The 26,109-nt window shown below is 36.3% G+C and overlaps 1 protein-coding gene and 1 pseudogene across 2 annotated transcripts in view; one reads left to right on the top strand and one right to left on the bottom strand.

The window, feature by feature from the left end:
- Positions 1 to 20,437, top strand: part of PLCXD3 (phosphatidylinositol specific phospholipase C X domain containing 3) — a gene marked incomplete at its 5' end in the record, with an annotated part of 122,229 nt that extends 101,792 nt beyond the window's left edge. The window contains one exon of the mRNA XM_084233208.1: positions 20,261 to 20,437. Coding sequence (XP_084089334.1) covers positions 20,261 to 20,414 — 154 coding nt within the window. The 3' untranslated portion in view covers positions 20,415 to 20,437. The remainder of the gene's footprint in view (positions 1 to 20,260) is intronic.
- On the bottom strand, positions 1,367 to 9,679 carry LOC311171188 (U6 snRNA-associated Sm-like protein LSm3; annotated as a pseudogene). Its single transcript has 2 exons — positions 9,604 to 9,679; positions 1,367 to 1,687 (listed from the first exon to the last, which is right to left on the bottom strand). The product of its transcript is annotated as a U6 snRNA-associated Sm-like protein LSm3 (transcript).
- Positions 20,438 to 26,109: the final 5,672 nt, after the last annotated feature.

The following is a 26,109-nucleotide window of genomic DNA, read 5'->3' as shown; positions in this document are numbered from 1 at the left end:
CACCCATTGCAAAATCATGTGCACACAGACATTAGCTTGACCGAGTAGGCTAGAAGCACAGAGCTGTATATAGTTTCTTAGAACTAAATAGTGCAGGAACTAAGAAAAACATAAAACTTCATGTTTACTGGAACCCTCCAGAAGCTTGCCTAAGTGGTTTTGAGTACAATCAAGGCAGTAAGTAGAGTAAGCAGAGTGCTAATGGATGAAGAAGGGACTAGTAGCCTGTGGGTAGGGTGATTGAAAGATATTGTGATATGTGTGATTGGACTGTAATATTTAATTGCTTAGTTTTAATATTTTCAAGTGTGCAGCAAAAAAAAAAAAATCTAGCATTTTTAAAGTGTTGTTTAAATCCCCAAAGTGCAAGAACCACTGCTTTAAATCCTTTAGGCCATTTCATGGAAAACTGTGGGATGCTTCTGACAACTACTAACCTCCACCTCCACATCCCCCAAGAAGTCGGATGTGCTCTATTTGCTACAATTTTAAGCAACTTTGATTTCTTGGGGATAATGTTCTTTTAACACACTCTGTGGCAGAATGTAGTATAACAAAAGGTTAAAGAACTCCATACAATTTTCCCGAGGAGAGTACTTGATATCTCTGAATTTGGAAGAAGTTATATTCCTGAGAATGACAGCCCACCTTAGGAGCTGCTTGATTATCAAAATGATACTTATTTCCTCTAGACATAGAACTTGGAACTTCTGATTGCTCCTTTGTTCCTAAAAATCATGTTTAATATCCTAACAGCCTCTAATGAGCCCAACCAAATTTTGTTTTTTTAGATTTTATTTTTATTTATTTATGCACATATGAGCTGGCGTGTAGGCCAGAGGAGTGGAGGGTTGAGAGAGACATAACAGGCAAATCTACTGAAATTTACTGCTGAGGGGAGCAGCGGGGGAGACAGGAATGGTCTGCTGCACCATGTGAGTTAGCTCCCTGGCCAGGGATTGAGCTCATGATGCCATGGCTAGTGATAGTTTGATAATGCGAGACTCTAACCCTGTACCAGGGAGGCCCACAACCATAATTTTATTTTTTTTTAAATAAAAAAGGGAACAAATTTAATTTAAAGGAAAAAAAAAGTGTTTGAAAAAAACAGCTGGAGCAAATTAACTCCTGAAAAGATTTTCTGTCTTGTTGACCCCATTTATTGGAAGAGTTGGAGAAAAATAAAAATGCCATTTAACTTAAGACTTCGTGAGTTATCTGCCAATCAACACATTTCAGGAGTGGAAAAATCCTTGATCATTTCTTAATATCAAAATTTACGCAGGTGTCTCTTTTGAATATCTTCTACATTTAAAGAGCAATCGCACAAAGTCTCCTATTTTTCATATGGGATAAATTCTTTGTTTCAGACAACTCTCAGTGGAGGGGCAACTAGACCAATACCATCTCCCTGGACAAAGAGCATCGGGATATTTCATTTTGTTGATTTATAGATTTCTTCATAGGCTTCCTCATCAATTTCTATAATAGTTACAGTTTCTTCCACATCTCCCAATATCATATTTAAATGTTGATCATAAGCATGTAATCTGTCTCGAAGCTCTCTGTCATTTCTGATAAATTCGTTCATCCATGCTGAGCCTAATGAGATCCAGGGGTTCTTCTACAGTGTTCATAGTTTGTTGCTGGTCTACCCCAAGTTTCAAACCCTGCGCCTTTCCCGCCTCTTATGAGAGCACAGAGCCGACCAACCACGAGAACAATTTTCTGACCTCTTAAATTCTGGATGGAATTAAGGGTCATCATCTTGTATGCACATATGCAGAACTGGTAATCTACAGGTATTTAGAATCTTTCTTATGCTTTCCACTAAAGTGAATGTAATTGTCTGTTGATGGATGTTGTCAGTAATACAGGAAAGATTAGCTGTTACATGCAATCATTTAGGGATTTTGAATTATGTTTTAGGTCCAGTAATTAGATCATTGGAGCAAGTACTTAGATATGTGATTTGACCTTGTTAGTTCCTGCCACTTTTTACTACCCCTGGCTGAATTTCCAGTGCTCAGGATTTGCATACTTTCCCTAAAAGTGGTGACTTATTCCCACCCCTACACAGTTTAAAACTCTTCTCTTTGCCAGCCACTCCTGGAGCAACTGACATATTTTGATGCTCCCCTTGCCTTTTTACTTAGTGAAACTGCATTTTAGAGACTCCCAAGTAGTTAATGTATTTAACATCACATCTGAACCCAATACCAAAACAACAGTTAAAAAATATATTTTCTTAATGTGCTCTAAAATTAAACAAAACAAGTCAAACCCAATACTCCAAGTAATTAGTTCTGTTTGTAAGTCATCATTTTATATGATGGTTATGGCATTTCTGGAAAAAATGTTGCAGAGTTGGAAGACCTTTTGTTCTTACATTTGCAAAACACACTGTTTTGTTACTTAACTAGTGAAACTAGTAACCACAAGTAAAACTAGGGTAAAGTTTCAAAATTGCAAAAAGTTACCAGAAAAAAACTGGGTATTTTCCTGTTTCCTACACCAGCTCAAAAACCCTATTCTCATTGAGGTGACATCAGATAAAAAGACACAAAATGAGTCCCTGACGGGATTCCTAACTATATCACTATTACATCTTTGTTCCTGTATTTTAAGAGGATGGTACAGTGAGGTCCATTTGAGACCTCTCTTAGACCATACTATCACACAAGTAGACATGTTTTTGTTTTGAAATAGCTGCTCTCCAAATTCATTGAGGGAATGAGACTAATACTATCAACTTACCTCACAAAGTGAAAGACACTTTACAATGGAGAGCCCATGAAGCGTTAAGTAATCATTTGTAAAAAAGTATTTGTTCTCCAAATACATGCTAGAGCTATAGAAAACATCTCTACAATATCTCTTCTGAACTGCTTTTGCTTAGTGCTTTGGAGTGGCACTGAATAGCCTTGGCAGGATTGTCTGTCTTCCCTGGACAGTGATGGCCAAACTGCACATGCTGATGTCAACACTACTGGAAGGGGTGGCATGTGGGGAAGCAAGGGTAAGAGTGGCAAAACCAGCTATTTTCTTTTTCTTTCTTTTTTTTTTAAAAGATTTATTTATTTGTGCATACAAGAACTGGACTACAGGCAGAGGTGTGGGGGTGAGAGGATTCACCAGAGACAAAGTGGGAAACAGAACAGGCAGACTGTCCGAAATACACTGCTGAGGGTGAGTCAGTAGAGGTCTGCTGCACCATGTGGGTAGCTCCCTGGTCAGGGCTCAAACTCGTGCTGCAGTGGCTGCGGATAGCTTCATCGGTTGCGTCTTAACCCCTTGCACCACCAGGGAAACCCTAGTTTCTTTTTCTTGATGGAAAAGTTACCCCTCTGGGGACAATTTTTACTTTTCTCTGTCTTTTCATCTTGTTCCTACTTGGTGATTCTTTGAATAATCTTGTCTCCACTTGGTCAATGTTAGAATAAAGAAAGCTTGAGACAGCTGCCATTTGGGTCAAAAATGAGAGAGAAGAAAGTGAAGCTGAAGGCCAGGATGAATTTGAGTTGGTCTCACATATCCTCTGCTAAGATCTATCAAGATCAGAAACAATTCTAGACTGATAAGCACCACGTACAAACACTCATGTATGTACACACACACACTCACACACTACTAAGTTATAATCTATATCAGAACATTATATGGACCATACATATGTATTAAATGAATGAATAAACAAATGGTTCAATATATTAGTTTAATGTACATGTAGTTTTTAATTATATGAAGTCAAAAAGAATTTCAATTTGTATTTTTTTTTTAAGTAACATTTGTTTACAACACTGTATAAGGTTTAGGGGTATATATTCATACCACTTCAGATGTATGTTACCACATCACACTCACCACCAAAGCACCAATGAGCCTCCACAACAGAGTGTATTGGGCCCTCTCTCGTCTACTTTACTCCCCTACCTCTCCCATTCTGGTAGCCTCAATCTACAGTCAGATTTTTAGGGTTTGTTTTGGTTTGGTTTTGTCTGTTCCTTTGTTTTGTTCCTTTCTATTCCACATATGAATGAAATAATCCTGTATTAATGATTGGAATTTTTAAAATGTGTCTTACTCAGCATGAATTAGGATGCTTTTCTTAAATGATATCCAACAAAGTTTGCATGTTTGAGTTGAAAATTTTCCAAAAGGAATCTAGGAATTTTAATATTTAATAATTAGTGGTAATGCATTACCTTCTATTAATTGATGTGAGTCACATGCATCAGTTGCATTTATATATTTACTATCTAAAACAATTTATAGGCAAACTAAGGAATTAAAAAATTTAGAAGACCAAATTAGTGAGGACTGCTAAATATAAAATCTATGAGTAAACTATTTCCTTATGTGACAAAGTAGAAATATTTTTTTAGAGCAAATATTTCTTTAACTTATACTTTGACCAGTTGGATTTCATATTTTCATTTTGCTATGGGAAAAGAATCTGGAAAATGTGAAATGTCCTACCTTTTATTTGAATAAGAGCTGAAGAAAACTAATTATTGTAATTATTGAGTCTACACTTTCTAAAAATAAGTTGTATTTCTGGATGGTTGACTTGGTGCTTATGCTTTTGGTCCAATATGTCAATGAAATATTGGACAGACTACCATTTCCTTCTTCTGTCTTGTGTTTGTGGAGGTGATTCTAAATGCTGGCTTTCTGCTTGCCTTTTATGACCAATTTATTATTCATGTTTTAGAAGTCCATCTGAAATAATCCCTTTTATACATGCCCATTAATTCACAGCATCAATTTATAAATATTATTTTTTTCAGTCCAAGATAATGTTTTATAACCAATGGAGAATTATAGCTGCTATTTAAAACTTAGTGCAAACACATTATGAGAACAAAGCAATATGATATTTTATTTGTATGAAATTGAAATAGATGCCCGAGGTATAAAGAAAATTTTTTTCTTTCCAAACAAATGGATCATTCAATTCAGTTTAAGCAAGTAAATAACACAATTCATGGAAATATTTGCTTTGTGTACAACAAATATATACTTGGACTTTAAGGGGAAATGTTTTAATAAAACTGCAACTTGACATTGAAAAACATTTTCATTAAGATCAGAAAAATGCCAGAATTCACTATTAGCTTATGTCATTCTTTATTTTTTCCACGTTTAAGGATATTGGATGGTCATTGTGAGTAAAACTATTCTTAGTCTAGACATGAGTGATGGCTTAAATGACTTCAATCCAATGTCCAGGATGTGAATATAAATAGAGTTTAGTGATTTTTGTGGTTGTACAATGAGGAACTATCTCCTGGGTTAGAATTTTTGACCCTAGTATTGAATTGACCATTTATTTTAGCCAACAAGATGGTACTTACTTTGCATATAAACAACTTAATTTTTCTTTTTCCTAAGAGTAATTCATTTTCAAAATATTCATTGGATACTTGGGAGATGTTTGAATTGTGGGATTTTTTCCTATTAACACAAGAAATTTTTGAAATAAAACAGCTGGATTTCAAGTAAACAAAAAAAAATCAGATTGTGTAATAAAGGATAGTCCCTCCATTTGAAGGAAAATAAGCCATACCTTTAATATCTTTAGTCCAACTTCTCTTTATCATTTGTAAGGTATAAAGTGGTCTTCATGTGCCCATGCCCTTAGAAGTCAAACAAGTGGGTCAGTTCCCAGGTTAGGAAGGGTGGAGATTTCTGGACTCAGCATCGAGGTCCCTACAGCTTGTATGAAATTGGAGTGTTTTGACAGCATAGGTGTATTGATGAAATGAGTTCATAGTTGTCATTAAACTTTTACATGTTTCTGAAGGGAAAATCTATACTCGCTTTCTAATCACATTCAAATAACTATAGATTTTTGAAACTGCTGATTTTTCTGTTTTGAGAACATGCAGACTTAAAGGACCCATCCAGCCACCCACCTTTATTTTCATATTTGTCCACAAATTATCATAGATAATTATCTTAGCTAAAATGAAAAAAAAAAAGATTTCAACTTATTGAAATAATTAAATGTTCTTCAAAATCATTATTTATTTGAATTTTGGAATAAATCAGTTCCTATTTTCAATTGATTTACAATTGATTTGTACTAGGGGTTTGCTACTGTTTTGAAAATTTTTCTACATCATTGCTGTTGACTGTTGATATATTTAAACAGAGAATGAGATGTCGAAGCTGATAATAGAATATCCAATTAAACTTACAAAACATTCTGAACATCTTATTTTGTATGTTCAATAGCATATAGTTGTGTATCTTCATCTTAATAATCAAACTGCTTACTTGTTCACGATTTTTGGGGCACGGATTTTCTGTATCATCATTAAAGACTTTGGTTGACAGAGTCAGTAACATTTAACTATTGCACAGGTGGTGAAATGGGGCCCATTTTCTGAGTACAAGTTTAGGTTTTCAGGTTTGAACTAGAAACCGGAAGGTCTCCATTTCATATACTCTTCTGAGCTCACTCTTACCACCCAGAACAGTACCTGCACTGCCTACCATGACTACTCTCATCCAGTGGCCAGTTGTTTAACAGCATTGAATGGAAACTATGGTATCACTAACTAGAAGGACCCCGGACTGAAATATTCTTCTTGAGCTGAGGATACCATGACTTGAAAAATTAAAATATAAATCGTATAGGTAATGGGGAACCATGCTCCCAAAATCACATCTGCAGGCTGCTATGCTAATTTACAAAAGGGACATATCTCTTCTTGATTACCCAGATTTATTCTTGAATAGATAGGTGAGAAGGCAAGATCTCTGTCCCATAATCAAGTTTCATTTATTATGACTGTTGGAACAAAGTATTCTTATGGGTGGTGAAAACTCCAGGGGACAGAGAGAGCTATGGGTTCATGTCTTGAAGAAAGCATGACTAAAGAAGGGCAGCTTTGCAATGCATTCGAGTTGTTTGGTGCTAAAGCAGCATGCTGGAATCTCAACTTACAACTTAAAGGTACACAGTGTCTAGATGTCACCAACTTCATTTTAGACTCAAGTTATTTGAGATTAGCAATATATGGGAGAGATTCCAGGACATGTAAAAAGAAAGCATGGTAGCTTTTTTCTACCATGACCTTCACTGTTTCCTCACCATCCTTTATATAATAATGTAAGAGGTATGATGCACAGCTGAGTTAGCAAACAAACATTGAAAACCTAGCAGTAATACAATTTACTTGCAACCTGTTAGTGCAAAATTCACCTGAGGGCCAAGAGGATTTCCAGTCTACATAGTTCCAAATTACACATTTAATTGGAAGAACTTTAATTTGAAGGGCATTTTTGCAGTCTTCAAAAGTAGTGACATATCGAAGCTTCCCAAGACCCCTCAAGAGAAGTGCTGTGTTTCCATGTCACACATTGCAAAGACATGGATAGGTTCTCGCAGTATGGTGCATGTGGGTTCATATTCTTGGTTTCAAGAATGACTTTTGTATAGTCAGGAAGGAAGCTGTCTGTTCTGGACATGAATGAGGGTGGAGTGTGGTGATGTGATGTTTAAGCGGTGTCTTTGTGAATAGTCTGTGAGTGGAAGGATCAGAATCAAGGATTCACAATCCCCATAGTGAATTTCATTGATTTTTCCCCCCACATATTCTACTTTATATAATAGTATAATGTGAAAACTAACTCATCATTATGGATCTGTCTTTATTTTTTATCAGAAATAGTAATGGTGCCTCCCTGGTGGCACAGGGGTTAAAGACAGTGCTACCAAGCTCTCGCCAGCCACTGCAGCATGAGTTAGATCCCCAGCTGGCCAGGGAGCAACCCACATGGTGCTGCAGACCTCTCTGTCTCTCCCGCTGCTCCCTTGAGCAGTGTATTTCAGTACATCTGCCTGTTCTGCTCCTCACTCTCTCTGGTGAATCCTCTCACCTCCTGCACTTCTAGCTTATACCTCAATTCTTGTATACATAAATAAATAAATCTTAAAAAGAAGAAATAGTAATAAGCAGCATTCAAAATGGTGTTTTAGCAACATCCTTTACATTTATTCAAAATACCTTACTTTGTTAGGCTATTAACATAAGTTTCTGTTTTTGTTTTTGTTTTTGTTTTGTATATCAGATCCTTTTTGTCCCCTAACAGGGACTGAATACTAGGGTTAGGACTACTACAAAATGCATTCTATTGTTAATAGCTATGAAAGCCACACATTTGAAGATATTTTCAAATGATTTCTACTTAAAGACATCCAGTGGGACATGAGTTCCCAATAAAATTAACAGCAACATTTTTTAGGTTCTTTCCTGCTGGTTTCAAGTTTTGGTTGAAAAGCATTCATTTATTCTTTCACTTGAAAATAGCACTGTCCCTCAGAAAAGTTCCCTGTTGGAAAGACTTGAACACCTTGGGAGAAGATTCATCAATCTGAGTTCCTTTTCAAATTTAAACTGAGATTACTTGAAAGAAAAAGTTCCAGACTCCAGTGGTAAAGAATACACTGGACTTTTATCATTGTTCTTGTAACCTAGAGCAGAGGAACTGAGTACACCTGATATTCGAGTTATTTTACAACTTTCAGTTAATTGATATATTGTCAATTACAGTTATTTGATATTAATATATTAGTAACTGACATATATGTAATTGTAATTATATGTTATATATGTCACATACATCATTAAATACATATTTAATATATTATATTTATATGTATAGTTGCCTCTAGGGTAATTTTGATATTTCCATTTTTTAGTTACTTAATTAGATTGTTTCATAGTATTAAATCAAGTTCAAAATTCAACTGTAGGTAAATAAGGTGATATGAGGCTGGTTATGGTACATAGTCCCTGCCTCTCCCTCTTCCCCAAATGAAACTGCTGCTCTTACAGAGGTACTGCCAAGGACTTAGGAGAGTAGCATCTACACAAAAATGTACAGAAAATGCAATTAAAGTTGTGGCTCTAGAGAAATTTAGAATTTAATTGTGATTCCCAGAAACACACGCACACACTTGCACATGCACCCTGGAGCCTCTTCCTTGAACTTTCAGCAGCTCTCCATGTGCCCTCCAGTACTCCTCTGGCCCTTTATATGGCCACTATCTTTCCTTCTAGTCTAGTCTGAAATAATCTCATAAGGACTTTTTAAAGACTTCTCCCTCAAATCCCCCCTGAAATAACCCAGGACTGACTATCTGTCATGATGAAACAATTTATTTCACTTTTCTTATGGAACATTTTTATAGCATTATTGGTAATGGGAAGGGAGGGTTTAATTAAGAAAAAAGGTGTTAGGATCACATTTGCATATGCTTCCCTAAAATACAACCAGATACAGCTGCTAATAACACACTTCTTTCAAATGGCCCATTCAAGTTCAATGACTTTTAGAATCAATATCAAGTTAATTAATGACTTAATTAAAACTAAAGTGAGCATAAGTCCTTAGGAAGGACAGCATTATTGTCATTATGTCACCTTGCCAGACCCTGCTTGTGTTCTTGCTTAACTGCAAACTCAGGCAGGTGGATAATTTTCATGGCTAACTAGTCACATGAATATATGATCCCAGTTTTTGAAAAAATTTTATTTACTTGCAGATTTCTCTGTGTCTTAACTCTAAAGGAACTCAGAGGAGACTTACCTGCATGGCTAACATCCCAGGCAATACCACTATTACTGCCAGTAGGAGCTCCCTCCTTCAGCACCAAAAGGTCCATATTTCTCATCTACCTTCAGTCCTTTGTCTCCAGCCACTCTCCAGTATCAGATCACACCTGACTTCCTGGTAGTTCTGGTGTGATATCAGCTCCTGCAGGCTTTGTATCTTCTTTGGAGGTAGAGAAGAGATACCCTGAAGTTAAAAGGGAGAAATATATATATGGTGGCTGGGTGGTGTTAATTCTTCTAGAAGAAGAACTGCTTCCCTTCCACTCACACTGCCTAATACCTCCTGTTTCCTTCATAAGAAGCTATCAAAGAATTTTAGGAGAAGATGATGATGGAATGACTGGGAAACATTTGTAGAGAAATAGTCAAAATAATATTTGGCCAAATAAGAACATAATAGTAACCAGAATGACTGTAGAGATATTCTGTTACACCCTATACCCAGATTAGAAAATTGCTTTATTTTCCAGAGTTACCTATTTTGGAGGAAGTATAGGCAAAGTGGAGAATGACAAGAGCAGTAATGAGATTCTAAACTGAGTCATAGTCTATTTAAAATGGAGAAAGGTAGGCATGGCTGATGGGGTAGGAGAGTTCCAAATACTTTCAAATAATTCCAAGGAATATCAGGTTGAAGAGGAATAAACTTGCTCGGTTGAGCCTGCTGGACAATTTGGACTGGAAAAGTTTCCCATAAGAATAATAATGACCAATCCTTTCTTCAGATGCAGGTTTAGATGTTCTGAGTCTCTGAAATGTTATACAGAGCCTAGTGATTTCTGGAGCAAGTCCTAACAGATGACAGAGGCAAGACTGACATCACAGTTTCTATGTGATCTAGCTTCGGTGGCCTTTTTGCTTTCTCAGGGGAAAATAGAAGTACCTACATGAGTGTGCACAGCACATGGCATAAGCATAAATGCAGTGTTTCTCAGATGATGCCTTCCTGCATCCCAACCATCCTCAAACCAGCATAAAACCTATTTTGTTTGCTTTTTGAGACTGGAAATACGGCTTCAATTTCTCTATCTCATTAAGCTTGCCAAAGGCCACTTTTTATTCCTACTGAGAGTGAAGACAAGATCTACTAATTGCAGAATTTCCTGCCATCTACATCAGAGACTTGAAGGTTGTGTTTCCTGAGAAGCAGACTCTGAGATGCTGAGATTTGTGTACAGACATTTTATTCCAGAGTTTCCTTGGGATCAACATCTGTGGGGAATGAAGAAATCAGAATTGGGTACAGGGAGAAGTTGGGCTGTGATGCAGCTATAACAAAACCCTCAGCCAAGTCTACAGAAAGTTCTGGAGCTGAGATGTACTTTTAGAATTGTCTCACCTAAAGGCAAATAACTTTATACACTTCTCAAAGATTAGTCATTAAATGCAGGTTGTGCCCAGAGAGAATGTATGACCTTGAGTGAAATGGCTCCCTTTGACTGAGAGCAATTCCTGGAGAGTACCCCAGCTGAGAGCTAACAGTCAGCAGCACTCAGAGGATGAGTGACCTCTGTCTGTAAGCCGGGTCTGAGTGGCCCAGCACAGCAGTCAGTACATCTATACAGAGTTACTTGTCTTAAAGTAACCTAAAACTTGGAAAATATGGAGGGAACTAACATTTATTTACTGTTTACTATGTTCTAGACACTCTACTTACTAGCACTAAAAATGGAGTAGCAGCTAACACTTATTGAATTGTTTCTCACAGGCACTGTGTTAAATTTTTATGTTATTCCACTAAATGTTCACATGCACTCACTCTTTATTCTCTTTCATGAGTGAGGAAATAGAAGCTAGAATATTTAAGTGACTTGCTTAAAGTTACACAAGTATAAACAAGACTGCCAGGATTTGAATTCACACATTCTGCTCCAAAGTCCTCACTACTAACCTCTGTGTTATACCACCTATGGTTATTGTATTGCTTTTTCATCTTCCCAAAACACCATGAAGTATGGACGATTATCCCCATTTTACAATGAAGAAAATGAGTATAGGGAGATTATGTGACCTTCCCAAGGTCACACATTTATTTATAACTCAAACAGGGCTTGCTCTGTCTCATTGTAAAGTTCTTGCTCTTTCTACTGCTCCTCTATCGATTTTAGACAGTCCATTAAAACTCAATAAATACTCACTTGGCTTATGAGTTCTTGGAGAATAGTTTTTATTTAGCCTCATGAATTTGTCCATGGAATATTTCCACTAGAATTGGAGTGTGTGCCAATCAACTAGTTCGTGATGCCAAGAGAGGCTTCATGGACATCTCCATTTTCCAGTGTCTCCATACAAAGCTATTCAGAGTAATTAATCATTTTCCATTTATAGAAGTTCATGTAATTCTAGAATTAGTCCTGTAATGAAGGCAAGGACCATGTCTGATTCATCCCTGAATCCTCCCCAACAACTACCACATGATAGGTGCCCCATAAACATTTGTTGAGAATGTGAGGAAATTACTCACTGTGATGGAGGCCAGCAGTTTCCAGGACTTCACCACCAAGAATCTCTTACATGATATTCCCTCAAAGAGCCTGACTTCTCTCAATAAATGTATATTTGATAAATCACAGCTTATTTCCCCATTGTTAGAATTAAACACATACAGAAATCCACTAGAACTTCCAATAAACAAAAAGTGGTCAATACTGAAACTGAATCAATACAATCACCCTATCAACAGTCAAGTGTTATTTCAATTAACTCGTGTGACTGACTTCTGTCATGGCTTTCAACATTACTACCTCTGATATTCCAATGTCCAGGACCCCCAAATTGGGAGCCAGTGAGAGCCAAGGGATAAACCTAGGTAGTCCTTGAGATGTTTGTTCCCAACAAAAACTAATGTAAAAACTTCTTTCAGCACAAGTTCAGAAGCAGCTTTCTCTGAAAATCGAAATCTTTCTAGAGAGGAGAAAAGAAGGGCAGATGCTAGCAGATAGAAACTGTACTCTTTGAATAAAGTAAATTGCTTCTGAGCTTTGAGTGCCCAAATTCCCTGAACATTTGTGCTGAGTAATGGGCTATTTGGTACCAGGGAAGAGGCTGTGAGGTGAGAACACTTGATTGCACATAGAAGTGCTCATTATATGGAGAGTCCACCCTTGAAAGAAAATCCATTGTCTACCTCTAGGCAATCTGAATTTTATTAATATACTGAAGGGTCTCTTTGTTTAGAATTTGCAAAGATTCTTTTCTTCCTTGGTTCCCTTAGAAAATTACTAGACAGGAGATCAGCCCTTGCACAGCAGGAGGTCCCCTTTGGAAGGCTGACCGAGTTCACATTCTATTTCCTGACAGCATTTATGGCTTATTCTGGAACATTGGCTAGGAGTGAATATGATGAGCCTGAGGACATGGTACATTTTATGAACTCTAAAAGCCATTTCTTCTTGTGGTTTGCATCATCTTACTTTAATTGGAAATGGATTTTTAATGGTTTTCTACCATGCCACAATAAGGACTAATGTTGCCATCATCAAAAGAAACAGATGACATGTTTCCCTTTGATTTGACTGCATTATATTTTGTTAAACAAACAGGAAGATCAACTAAACTAACAACCTTTCCAGCATAGGAAGGAGGTGACAGAGCTTGGAATTTGTCCCTTTCTTTGAAAAGTTATTGTAGCTAGGATATTAGGATGAGGACAAGGGTTGGTCAGTCCCTGTGTTGCCTTGGGTTCTTATCCAAGGACTCCAAGAAAATGTCTGCCCTTGCAGCTGGGACTGAGTGGTTAGGAGCATTATGATCCTTACACATGAATAGTCCCCTCACAGAGAGCATCAATGTGTGTGTGAGCGTGTCTGCCTTCAAGTGTTGTATTATTTCTAATTTTACAACTGGAGAAAATTTGGACTCAGAGGGTTTGCATAATGTATGTGAGATTATAAATAAAACATTATTGCAGTTGAGGATCTGGACTGAAATTTATCTAACTCAAATCCGGCTCATATGATAGTGTTTTTGCTTGTTTGTGCTTTGTATTTTAATAATTCTCTCTCTTCTACTATACTGTATTGATCAGGAGAGCAAGAATTGTGTCAAATTTTATCAGCATACAGAAAAATATTTAGCACGTAAGAGGTGCTTTGTAAATATTTTTGAACAGAAATTGTTATCAATGGAGTTTGAGCTTGATTTAACCAGATGGAGAAATACAGATCAGCTCTATGTTTGGTCATATTTAATTATTTTCTCTTTTACCCTTCAATAGTTGCAGTAACTTAGTATATCTAGTGTTGGGTATTGGAAGACTTAGGATCTCCTATTTAGGAAAGTGGTAGGGGTCATGGTTAGCACTGGGAATGCAATAGTGAGAGAATGGACGATTCTTGTATAAAAATGTATAAAAATAATTATGTATAAAAATAATTGTAATTTTAAAATGTATAAAAATATTTGTATGGATGTATAAAAATAATTGTAATTTTAACTAGTATTTTTGAAGAAGTAACATTTAAACTATCATATGAAAGATGAATGAGTTGACCAAGTGAAGGGGCAGGGAAGACAAGGCATTCTTTGTGAAAACAAATTAAAAAAAGCAACAATAACAAAACAGCGTTGACAAATTTCCCTGACAGAATCAAGCTGGTCAAGATGAGCAAGACTGTGGATGAGGCTACCATTCAGAGGTGGGTGGTGACTGGAGATGAAACAGGAAAAGCACTAGTAGCCTTTGCTCAGAGCCCTATAGGCCATTTAAGGATTTTTATCTTTATCCTGCAAGCACTGGGAGGTGATTGAAGCATTCTGAGTAAGAGATGGACAGGAATTACCAAGTCAAGGTCAGCACACTGAGGGCTACTGAACTCAGCACTTCTGGATCTTTAATCTTTTCCTTTAAAGGTTTCAAAACCAGTTCTCAAAGCCAGCACATCAGAAGATTCAACTTCTCTGCCCTCTGCTTGCTTTTTTGGAGGAGAGAGATTTTCCAATTCCTGCAGACCTGCCTGTTTTCTTCTAAGAAACCTGTGATCCATCTAAAGAGGCCTTTTCTCAGGAGAGCCCCTTATGCCAGAGAAGGACTTTGAGGCTTCACTTTCCAAGTTCGGATTTTGGACTTGCCCTTTTACCAACAACTTAGACTCTATGATGGAAAAGGCATACTGGATGTTTGCCACAGCTGAGTGCCCAGGAAACAATGTCCCTCCATGGATTGTTTCCCCATATCTTCACCTTTCTTGCCTTGAGAGCACGAGAACATCCTCACCTCCCTTCTCTCTTTTACTGGAATTGTGGAAGTTGGAAAGAAATTCCACAGGTCCTTATTATATGACAATGGCATCACAGCTGGTATTGCTATCAGAATTCCTTGCTGTCTTCTTTCATTGAGGCTCCACAACATCCAGAGCAGGGAATCCTATAGCCCATCACTCAGTGGATATTCAATCGAATGCCATTGACAGAGAGCCAGGCACTTATGTAAACACATTACATGTACTAGCATGATCTCGTATTACACCCATTTTATAGATGGTAAATCTAAGGCTTAGAAATAACAATCAATAACTTGCTTATAATAATTACTGGTGCTGAGACTTGAGTAGAAACAGTCTGAAACCAGATTCAACACCAGTACTATGACTTTACTTTTTATTTATCTTGAAACGATTTTTGTAGTCAGTGAGGTCTTGCAAATAAATAGTCTAAATCCACATCATAAATTTAGCACTAATGAAAAAGAGAGGTTAAGAAAGCAGGGGTATATTTATAATACAACATTGTAGTATTTGTATAATCTTATCTTTCCTTACCAAAGGAGACCATTACCTAATAGATACTAAAATATTAATACATAAATTCAAAGGGAATTTAGTAATCTCTTTGGATTGCATGCCTTTGCCTAGAAATAATTTTCTTCATAATATTAGTGAATGCTACTCAAAATATACTAGCATTTATTTTGCTACAAATGTGGAACTAACATAATGAAAGAAAGTTTTTTAGGATCTCATAGCAATCCAAGAACTCTTAAAAATTGTATAACTATTTTTATTGAGGTAATGCTCATTTACAACACTGTATATAATTAGAGGTATGGGGTCATACCCCCTCAGATCTATGTTACCACAAATATCTACTACCAGTGCACCCATAATATAACCCTCTACCATAGTCCATTGGGTTCCCTCCTCACTTTGTTTTCCTTCCTCTCATTCCCCCTTGGGTAGCATTAATTCTATAGTCAGATTTATAGGGTTGATTATTGATTTGGCTATTTGACTTTTTGTTTAGTTTTTCTATATTTCATATGTAAGTGACACCATTCAGTATATGTCTTTTTCCTTCTGATTTATTTCACTTAGCACAATGAATGCCCTGCAGTTCCATCCGTGTTGTTGCAGTTGGTAAGATAGTATCCATTTTTATAGCTGAGTAGTATTCCATTTATATACTACATCTGAATGCACTCATTTGTCTTTGGGCACTTAGGTTGTTTACATAACTTGGCTATAGTAAATAGCATTGTCTATAAAGAGTGCCTATGCTCCTTCAAATTAGTGGGGTTTTTTTTCATTCTTTGTGTAGATACATAGGAGTAGAATTGCTTAATCATATGTTAGCTCTTTTTTAATATCTGTAAGTCTTCCTATTATTTCCCATAGGGGCTGGCTAGACAGCCTATGTACCTTACTACAGTGTGAAGAGTTCTTTTTCTTCTCAGAATTTCAAAGAAGACATTGAGATCTTTATTTATATGTGAAAAGAATACAAGTTTCAGTGTCATTACATGGTAAACTTTGTATAGGATTAATATTAGATTCATCTTTACATCGGACAATCAAAGAACTCTTCTTTAATTGAATAAAATCAATGACAAATCTTTAAATATATTTATGGAATGAAACTCAGTCCACGGTCTGTTTACAGACTCTCAAAGAAGGCCCTCAACAATCTGGCTAACACCTCTTGTTCCTCCCCTACTCCTGTCACTCACCCAATTGTCCCTATGCTTCCATGACCTCTACTCTCTGGTCACCTCTCCTTCCTAATTACATAATACCTTTTATGCCCCATATGCTTTTTTATTAAGCCACCTTAATGAGTTATGGTTGACATATGAAAAGCTCTATGTATTCAACATATACACCTGATGAGTTGGGGGATAAGTATATACCCATGGAATTATCAGCACCATCAAGATTATACACATTATTCATCACTTCCCAAAGTTTTCTCCCGCCCCCTTCATTATTATTATTAGTGTTGTTGTTATCATTATTGTCATCATTGTAAGTGTCAAGAATAGTTAACATGGGATCTACCCACTTAAATTCTAGTATAGAATTATAGTATTGTTAGGGAGTCATTATGCTAAGTAAAATAAATCAGAAACAGGAAGATAAATATTGTGTGATCTTACTTTTATGTGAAATTGAAAACAGTCAAACTCATAGGAGTAGAGTGAATAATGGTGATTGCCAGGGTCCGAGAAGAGGAAGAAATGGGAGGTGGTGGTTAAAGTGTACAAAGTTTCAGTTATACAAGATAAAAAAGTTCTGGAGCTTTCCTCTAGAGCCCACATGCTTTTGTATATTCTGCTCCCTTTTCTTGAAATTCCTTTCTTCTTCTTATCTAAAGAACATCTAGTCATGACCAAGCTCAAATATCACCTGGTTTGTGATATGTTCCTCCCTAATTCCTCCCAAGTGAAATAAATTGTTTCATCTACTATACCCCCATAGTATCCTATGCCCACTCATTTGTACAGTATTGAATTAGGTAGACTGGTTCATTTCCATTTTGCTAGTTAGGTTTTGAGGCTTCTGCAACCAAGATTTCTAGCTAAACATTTGAGTTTAACAATGTGTTGCTTTCCTTTTGGGTTCCAAGGACTTTGGTAGATGGAAGGAACATATTGATGATGCTTATATGATTTTGTTTTTTGAAAAGTGTGATGGAAATGAATAATCTCAATCCTGTATACAATGTACAATCACAGAACTATGTTAAAGGATTATAAAGCATAAAAAGGGATTCTTTAATCCAGATTTAGATGGGAGTGATTAAGATAATGCATGGAGAAAATCATAAAGGGTTAGCAGAAACTAGTCAGACCAAGAAAGCTATGGAAAGGGGATGGTATGACATATGAAGCAAAGTTCTAAGCAAAGGTGAAACCACAGGTGTGTTAAGGGAGAAATACAATTATTTCAGCATTACTGGAGAACAAATTAGGAGTAGAATAGCAAGTAAAAGTGAGGAGGGATGCGTGTGGTAAGTGATATGAGAGGGATATGGAGGAACTCAGACATACTGTTAAGAGCTTGGTAGACTGTGTAGATGAGAGAAGACTGTTTTTCGGTGCACTCTAATTTTCAGTCTAACACTTAAGTGTAATTGGAACTTGCCAATTAACTATAGATCATGTATTCAAAATGTCAATATTGCCCTCAGGGAACAAAAGTTGGCTCTTAAGGTGAGGCTGCAAATAAAAATTTACTCTTCTCATATATATGTATGTGTGTGTGTATACATATATGTATATACTTATCAAGCACAAATAGATAAAGATTATATAAACAGATATTCAGTCTATCAGTGGTATTAAAATTTCATGGAGATGGAGGATGAGCAGGAAAAAAATATTTTAAAAGGCTCCGTAGGGAGAAACTAATGAAAAAAAGTTAAGAAATACTACTTTAAATTATTGTTGTAACTTCAGTTGCTTCTGCTATTTTAATGCACTCTGTTGAGCCTTTTTATTTAACACAACTCTACTTAAGACTGGCTGTTTGAAATTCAGCTTGGCATTAATTCTGGTTTTATCTTTGGTATCATATTGACTTTAGGAAAGAATATCTGAACAGAAAATAGAAATATTTCCATGACTCAGAAATGGTATTTTAAATATAAATTTCATATTTCAACTGTGGACTACAAGCTGTTCCAAAAGGATGTTTCATCAATCCTCAAAGCAATGTCTTTTATAGAGAAACAGAGTAGAGCGCTTATGTTCTCTGAACATCTCTCCATGGGGATAACAATTAGTTGTTTTAAGTTCAGGCCCAGGAATTTTAATCTTAGTGTACTAGATGGCATCTGAGGAGCTATTTCTGTGATGATCGTGGTTCTAAGATGAGAAATTGGTTGTTCAGGCACCTCCCATGACTTACTACTCCAGGGGGTTGATGAGCCAGTAACTCAGGCTAACACAAAATTGGCACTGACTCCATCACTCTTATCCACTATACCTCTTACCTAATTTAAAGGTGATCATCTCTGCCTAACAGCCATTCTTTGCAGGAAATGTACTGGTTCTGATACGGTTTCCAGAGTATCTACCTTTTCTAAAATATCAAGCTCACGCTACATTCACAGCAGAGATATATCATCTGTTCTGTTAAGTCCAGAAGTAATGCAATTTAAACATGAGTGGCTGCACACACATATTTCCCCAGCATCTGCCTTTCTAATGAACTTGAATACACTGGTGTCTTGTTCCAGTGATCCAGATTTTTTTTTTATTTTAAGTTAGAATTTTCTTCTGCAAGGACCAAATTTCTCCACCTGCAAGTCTACTTTTTACAGGCATTCGAACTTTATCGATTCATATTATGCTCTTTAAGAAGACAAACCTTTTTAAAAAAGACATACCTTTTAAAAAAAGGTATATGTTAAAAATTCTGAATTGGAATTTTTAAGATATTGCCCACAGGACTAACATAGTCCAAGGTAGCTAACCTTATTTTATCTGGGTGGGTTGAGTTTGTTTAGATAAGCTATATTTTCTGAGATCTTGAAACATGCACATGTATTATCTTCTATGCTTTAATGCATGGAAGGAGCATGGCTAAACTAAAAGGAGCATGGCTTCTTTGTTCCCTTGATTTTCATGGCACTATGTGATTTTCTCTACTTACATGACTACTTTTCTTTACATTTTACTGAATCAACTTCTCAACCCATCTCTAAAATGCTGCTGATCCTATTTTTTTTCACTTTCCCCTAGTCGCCTTATTTGCTTCATTTTTATAGCTTGCATTCCCTACTACTAAATGACACAGTTAACTTATGGTGATAATTTATCATCTATCTCTGCTTATAAGAATGTAAGCCTCATACAGGTAGATGTTTTGATCTGGTTTGTTCCAACATTGGTAACTGCAACATAATAGACTTTTGGTAAATATTTCTAAAGGAATGAGCCCTGATCATAAACTTTTCTTCCTTGTGCACCTGCCCACCACCAGATCACAAGCTCTGAATGCAAAGCATTTGGCTGTTATGTCTATTTACAGTATCTGGTGCTATTGAAAAATGCCTAGAAGGTAGTGGGTTGATAATAAGTGTTTGCTAGGTGCATGTATTTATCTCTGACCTTACCTCTCCATAGCCACACCATACCAAATCAGAATATGGGTCTTCTTAGTAGACAAACTTCGCTATAAACTCTCACAGCACTGAGATTTTTCAAAGATAGACCAATATAGTGAACATTTTCCTGCAGAATCTCTTCAAAGGTTAAGAAGTTAGCATTGTCCATTTGACATTTTTTTCTCCATTTTGTGCCTATAATTGGGGCATTTATTTATTAAGTAAGAAAACTAAAGAGAAGCTGGGAATTGTAAGCTTGAAAAATAACGTCTAGCCTTCTGTGACATCTCTATTTCTTTTTTTCTCAGAGCGCTGCCAGCCATGATGCAGTGGGTCCGCACGCAGAAACCAGGAGAGAGCGGCATCAATATTGTCACTGCTGATTTTGTAGAACTTGGTGATTTCATCAGCACTGTCATAAAGCTCAACTATGTCTTTGATGAAGGAGAAGCCAACACTTGATAGTACCATTTGGAGTGTCCACGCATAAGACAGAGAAGACTCATCGTGTTAGGCATTTTATCTATAACCATTCTGATCTTCCTATTCCACTGAGTTTCTGAAGGGATTAGGGCTGGTAGTGGGTGGGAAAAGGGGGAAGCCATTTCTTCAGTGATTATAATCATATTCTGCATTACTATAAATATTTCATTTCTCATTTGATGAGCAAAATTTAGTGTTAGGGATAAAAAGACCAGTGAATTTTGCTTTTCAAAATTAGTCTTTGTATCGTAGTACTTATGAGTGTTTACTTGATTGCGTTTCTGGTTTCAGCCTAAGGCACCTACACTGTCTGTATTCTCTCGCTGAATCTTTCTGCTCCCTCTAGTGCACTCTTTTTAGTCAGCTGCTGTGTGAGACTCCAAGCAATTGAATGCCCAACATAACATGTATTACATTGTTGTACTGAATTTGTTTTGTGGGACTTGGTAAATATTCTGTAGTCATCTGCAATTGGACAATCATCACTAACTTTTGATCATGGAAAATATGCATCCAATCAGTTTCCCTGCATCAGTAATATTGGAGACCATAATCAGTGATTTTTTTGTGTGTGAAATAATAGTGTTTCACAGTATTTCTATTTCAGGCAGCTATATGTATAGAGTTAAAAAAAATTTGGAAAAACTATTTGTGCCAACTCCATAGTGAAAAATAGGGGGAGGGGACATGAATGCCATTTTAATTAAGGGATAACTTAAATAGAATTGCCCTGCAAATGTCCAATAAATAACAGTTGTGACAAGTGTGTTAAAATCAGAAAACCCTGAAAAGAACTTTTACAATTCTCTCTGAATGATTTTCTTGATTTGCTTTTTTTTTTAAGAAGAAAAAAAAAGAAATGAATTAGTGTATATGTTTTTCTAACCAATCGGAATCCAAATATGCCATCTTAGGTCCAAGAATTTGAGGACGATATTTCAAGAAACTTTGATTTGAGTTTTCTATGTGAAGTTGAAGAAGGGTGGTAGAAAGCATTACAGCAATGTTTTTGAAACTGTGCCCATGAAATCTCAAAGATCCACAAACTGTCTCTAGGAGATTGCTAAATAGCTATGACCTGCGCAGACTTACGAAAATCGACACTGCCTCACCACTTTAGAGCTCCCTTCTCCCCAGGGTCCAGAATGAGACAGCTGCAAACGTATCACAGAGAGTGTCTGCAGGCCAACATTTGATAGTCCAATTCTATGGGGAAGAAAAATGATAATGCAGCTTTGAGCATTGCTTCCTTCTTGGCATCTTTGTGAAATGTGACAACTCTAAAATAATCTTGGAAGAGCACAATAACCTTTACCTGTGTTTCTCATAGCCATTGTGAGGCATTTCACAAATATGCTGAAATTATTACAATCATGAATTATTCATCTTCGTGTTTAGAGATAATCATGTCTCAGTAGTTTCCTGGGAAAATATGGTCCATACAAGTGGGGCCACAGCGAAACAGAAGCATGCCGTCTGCTTTTAATTCCTTTAAATGTAGGATATTTGGTTTAATCTCTTAGACCTAGAAAAGGGGGAGTTGATTTCAAGAATATGTAGGTGAAGGCTGTAGATAATAAAGAGTTGATTAAAAGATTATAAATACTCATTATCAGAAAATAGTATTTATTAACAACTGCACGAGGCAATAGAAATTGTTTATACTGAAGAGAATGTTTATGAGACGTGTGTTGGTGTGTGTGTAGAACAACAAGTAGCATGCATTTTACACATGGAAGATATGTTCTTTCCAGTTGTGTGTCTATGTCTTGCCTAACGCAATATATACCCACTTCTGTGCAGGCAGACAAATACACATAACAAAAATACAGACATGGACAAAATCACAACTCTTCTTTTTGCAAGAAAACAATGATAATATTAAATAATTTAATCTTAAGACTAACTCTTAAAACTGTATAAAATGAGTGATAAGACCTCTGAAAGTAGAGTATCTGATCATATGCAAATATTTTTGTAAAAATAGTCTAGCTTGGGACTTAATTATTTACATATATATAGTTTTTGTTCCACTTTCCCTTCCCTGGCAGTTTTATTGTTTTTCTCTTTCACCTGCAATTGAATATGAATCATTTTTAAAGGACTGTAGTATCGACATTCATGTCCTGTAAACTTGCTTTTGGGGCAGATTTTCTCTCTGACTATTCATTGTTCATGCCTCAGGAGCATGTTTAGCCAAGCACACTTGCCATGATGCAAAGATTTAACTTATAAATATAGCAGAAAACAGATCTTTCAACATGTTGATGAAGAATGAATAAGATACAATGGTAACTATGTTGTATTTTTTTTAACTTAGATGCTTTCTTGTAATGTTTGCTTAGATTAGCTTTGTCATTTGGGTGCTGGAAAAAACAAACACTGAAGCATTAGCCTAATCATGCAGATTCTTACCAGAAAGAGCTTTAATTATTATTAATGATACGCACACAGAAAAGTTGTTTGACAAAAGGTATTTCAAGTCAATGATATGGTTCCCTGTGTACATATGATGCCTATGTAGCAGACTCTGAGGGTAAATGGACTTGCCTTAATTTCTAAAGAGCAAACAAGTAGAGTGAGCCATGCCCCTCCAGCTAAAAGAAGAGCTCACAAGGAATGATTCTTTCAAAAGGGCAATGGGGAGAAGGTGCCTTTGGTTGACTTCTGTCCATTGGCCCTGCACTGGAGCACCCTCAGGGAGCAGGCTGGGGCTTAAATAAAGAGGTGGGGGTGAGGATGAGTGATAGGCAGTCAGAATTTACCCTCCATCTCAGCTGAGCATTGTCTTTCCAGATAGCTCACAGCACAAGGGCTACATATAAGTCCCAAGATAGTAGGAGTTACATCTTGGAACACATTTTTCTTTCTTGTTCTTTCCAACTCGATGTCACAAGTCCTGCCAGGCAAACAAACAAACAAACAGAGATAAGATCCAGTTTTCACCCAATCTACAGCAGGAAATCTGAAGAGTAGGTGAGATGAGGAAATTATGCCCAGAGTACCATTTTTTGGCTTGCTCTCTTGTTTGTCGTTCTGAAGAACCACAGTGATGAATCCTCCTGCCATTATTATTTCTGTCTACCTGATCACTACACAGTCATGTGAACGCACAGAATGAGGAAGCATCTTTTCAAAGCCTTAGGATATTTTATATGATGACCTCAATCTTCACTTTTAGCCATACTGGGAAAATTCACTTTTCATGGAGTGCCACCTAACAGTGAATGTATTAGAGCATGAAGTGTTTGGCATTTCATGCCTGTGTATGAACACACTTGCAAACACACACACACACACACTTGGCATGCACATCTCTCACACATACATTGTTCACATGCTAACTGCACTCTAATTATCAATCTGATCTTATTGCCATTTTAACTCATAAACAGTATCTCCAGCACTAGTAGGCATAAGCATAATTCAAATAATTAAATATTTAAGGGAAAAAAATCACTGGAAACCCAATGAAAAATGAGATCCTTATAAATAAGAAATGCCTAACAGTAAGAGTCCAACCACATTGTCGATGACACTTCAAACTGGAGAAGCAAAATTGGGCTTGAAGAAAAATTACAAGCAAATATGCATCTTCATTTAAAGTTGCTTTAAGTTATTTGAGGTTCTGATATCTTTTAGCCAAGGTTACCTGTTCAGGTTCTCCCCTGTTAGGATTCCAGTCTGGAAAATTGGAAGTCTCAGGAAATGCATGTTTTCGTGAATTTTTCAGTGCTACTGCTTTAGCGATCCAATGACACAAAATCTTCTAACCTTTGGTCGCTCATTGAAATGAGAGCCCCACAGGTAGAGTGCTCGCATTTTGAATTGTTAATAGAAAATCATGCAGTGTCCTTCAGGATATGCTAAACAAGGTTTTTAAAAGTATTTTATTTTATAGCACTTTAGTCTTTTCAACTAGATTTCAGTGACACAATGGTGTAAATGCTGTATTTGCCATAACTTATTGGTGGCCCCTGTGTTACATAGTCATTTAAATAATGCTCTTAGTTGTTCATTTTCCTAATGACAATGATAAAATGTTCTGTAGAATTTGTAAAAATGTGTTGACTGTCTGTTGAAATTGTGTAACTTTGATTTCATTTGTGATACTATTTTGTAGGTATTTGTTCTAAATGTATATTTCTATGAGTCAGAAGTATGTGCCTATGTGGTGTGTGTGTGTGTAAGTATATTGTATCTTACGAAAATCAAACTTATCCTAAAAAAGGGCACATAATGACCAGTCTTAATACATTGCCATTTTTTTGTTGTTGCAACTTAAGATTCAAATTTCAAGAGAAATTAAGTTTCTGTTAAACATGATCTTTTGAAAATCAGATGAGGAATGTGCTTTACAACTATTACCATTAGCACGAGTCCTGCTTGTGGAGCATCCTGTGCTTTTCAAAGGTTTCCAATCAATGAATTAATGAACTTCATTTTCATACCCAAAAAAATTCCTAAATTCACATTGCTTTCCAACATCCACATGGTTGATGTGCCACTAAAGCTGTCCTCCAAACATGCAACTCATCTTGCTTGTAAGGAAAGGTTTCCCATGAAATTTTGTTGGATCTTCTCAGTTAAAATGAACTTCTCTAATGCTGGGAGAGTCACTAAAGCCCCATCAACATTAGGTGGTTCCAACATGGTACTCATCTCAAAAAACAAGCCTATAGAAACTCTTTTACCCCTTTGCCTACATTCAATTCAAATATAGAAAAGTCATGACTAAATGAAGGATCTGCATAGGATTGACATGCTCAAAGCAAAAACTTTTTAATCTTATAAGGGTTTGGGATCTGGGGATGAAATCTTAATTGATCTTATTACCTCTCTATCTTTAATTATTTATTTTCCAAATTTAGGGTTACCAGATAAAACAGGATATCCAGTGAAATATGAATTTCAGATAAATAATAAATTTTTAGTGTATCTCCCAAATATTTCATAGGGCACTGTAATACTAAAAATTTCTCATTGTTTATCTGAAATTCAAATTTCACTGATTGTGTTTTTTTTTTCCCCCTGTATATCATGCCTCTCATTTGTTTAGGTGACTTACCAACAAAGGGCGAGTTCCTTCCTCCTTTCATGAGTAAAATATTGGTCCATGACAAATCTATAAGTACTTTATGAAGGACCAATTCAAATATAGATGGAATAATCAAGGAAATAACTTAATGCCACCACATTCAAATTTCTCTCCACTGCCTGTTGTGAGGTTCCAGAGTATAATGCCCCCCACACTAATCCCTTAGAAGAAAAAATGTGCTTCACAATTTCCCAGGGTTTCCATGAGCAATCCAGTTTGTGGAGCACCCTATGCTTTTCAAAAGTTTTCAATGCCAATCAATTTATGAACTTCATTAGCCTACAAATAAACTAAATTCACATTCAAGGTGCAGAGTAACCTCTAGTAATCATTTGAGTAACATTTCCCACTAATTGGAACAAGATATGCTCATACATTAAAAATGCCCCTAGAGAGTGGTAGCACCTTCTAAGAAAATTCAATTTCTTTTCTCTTGGAGAAGTAACAAAATAAGATTCTATTCCCCTTATTAACAGCCGACCACAAATTATTTTTGGTTACATTGGTCATCTGTGGAATTGCAGAAAAGCTGACGTAGAAAGTCACTCTTTTTTGACAGAAAAAAGAGAAAGCATT

Source organism: Talpa europaea (assembly GCF_964194135.1).
Source record: "Talpa europaea genome assembly, chromosome: 5".
NCBI classification, from domain to species: domain Eukaryota; kingdom Metazoa; phylum Chordata; class Mammalia; order Eulipotyphla; family Talpidae; genus Talpa; species Talpa europaea.
The sequence above is the reverse complement of the archived record's forward strand: the minus strand, read 5'-3'. Positions and strand labels throughout refer to the sequence as shown.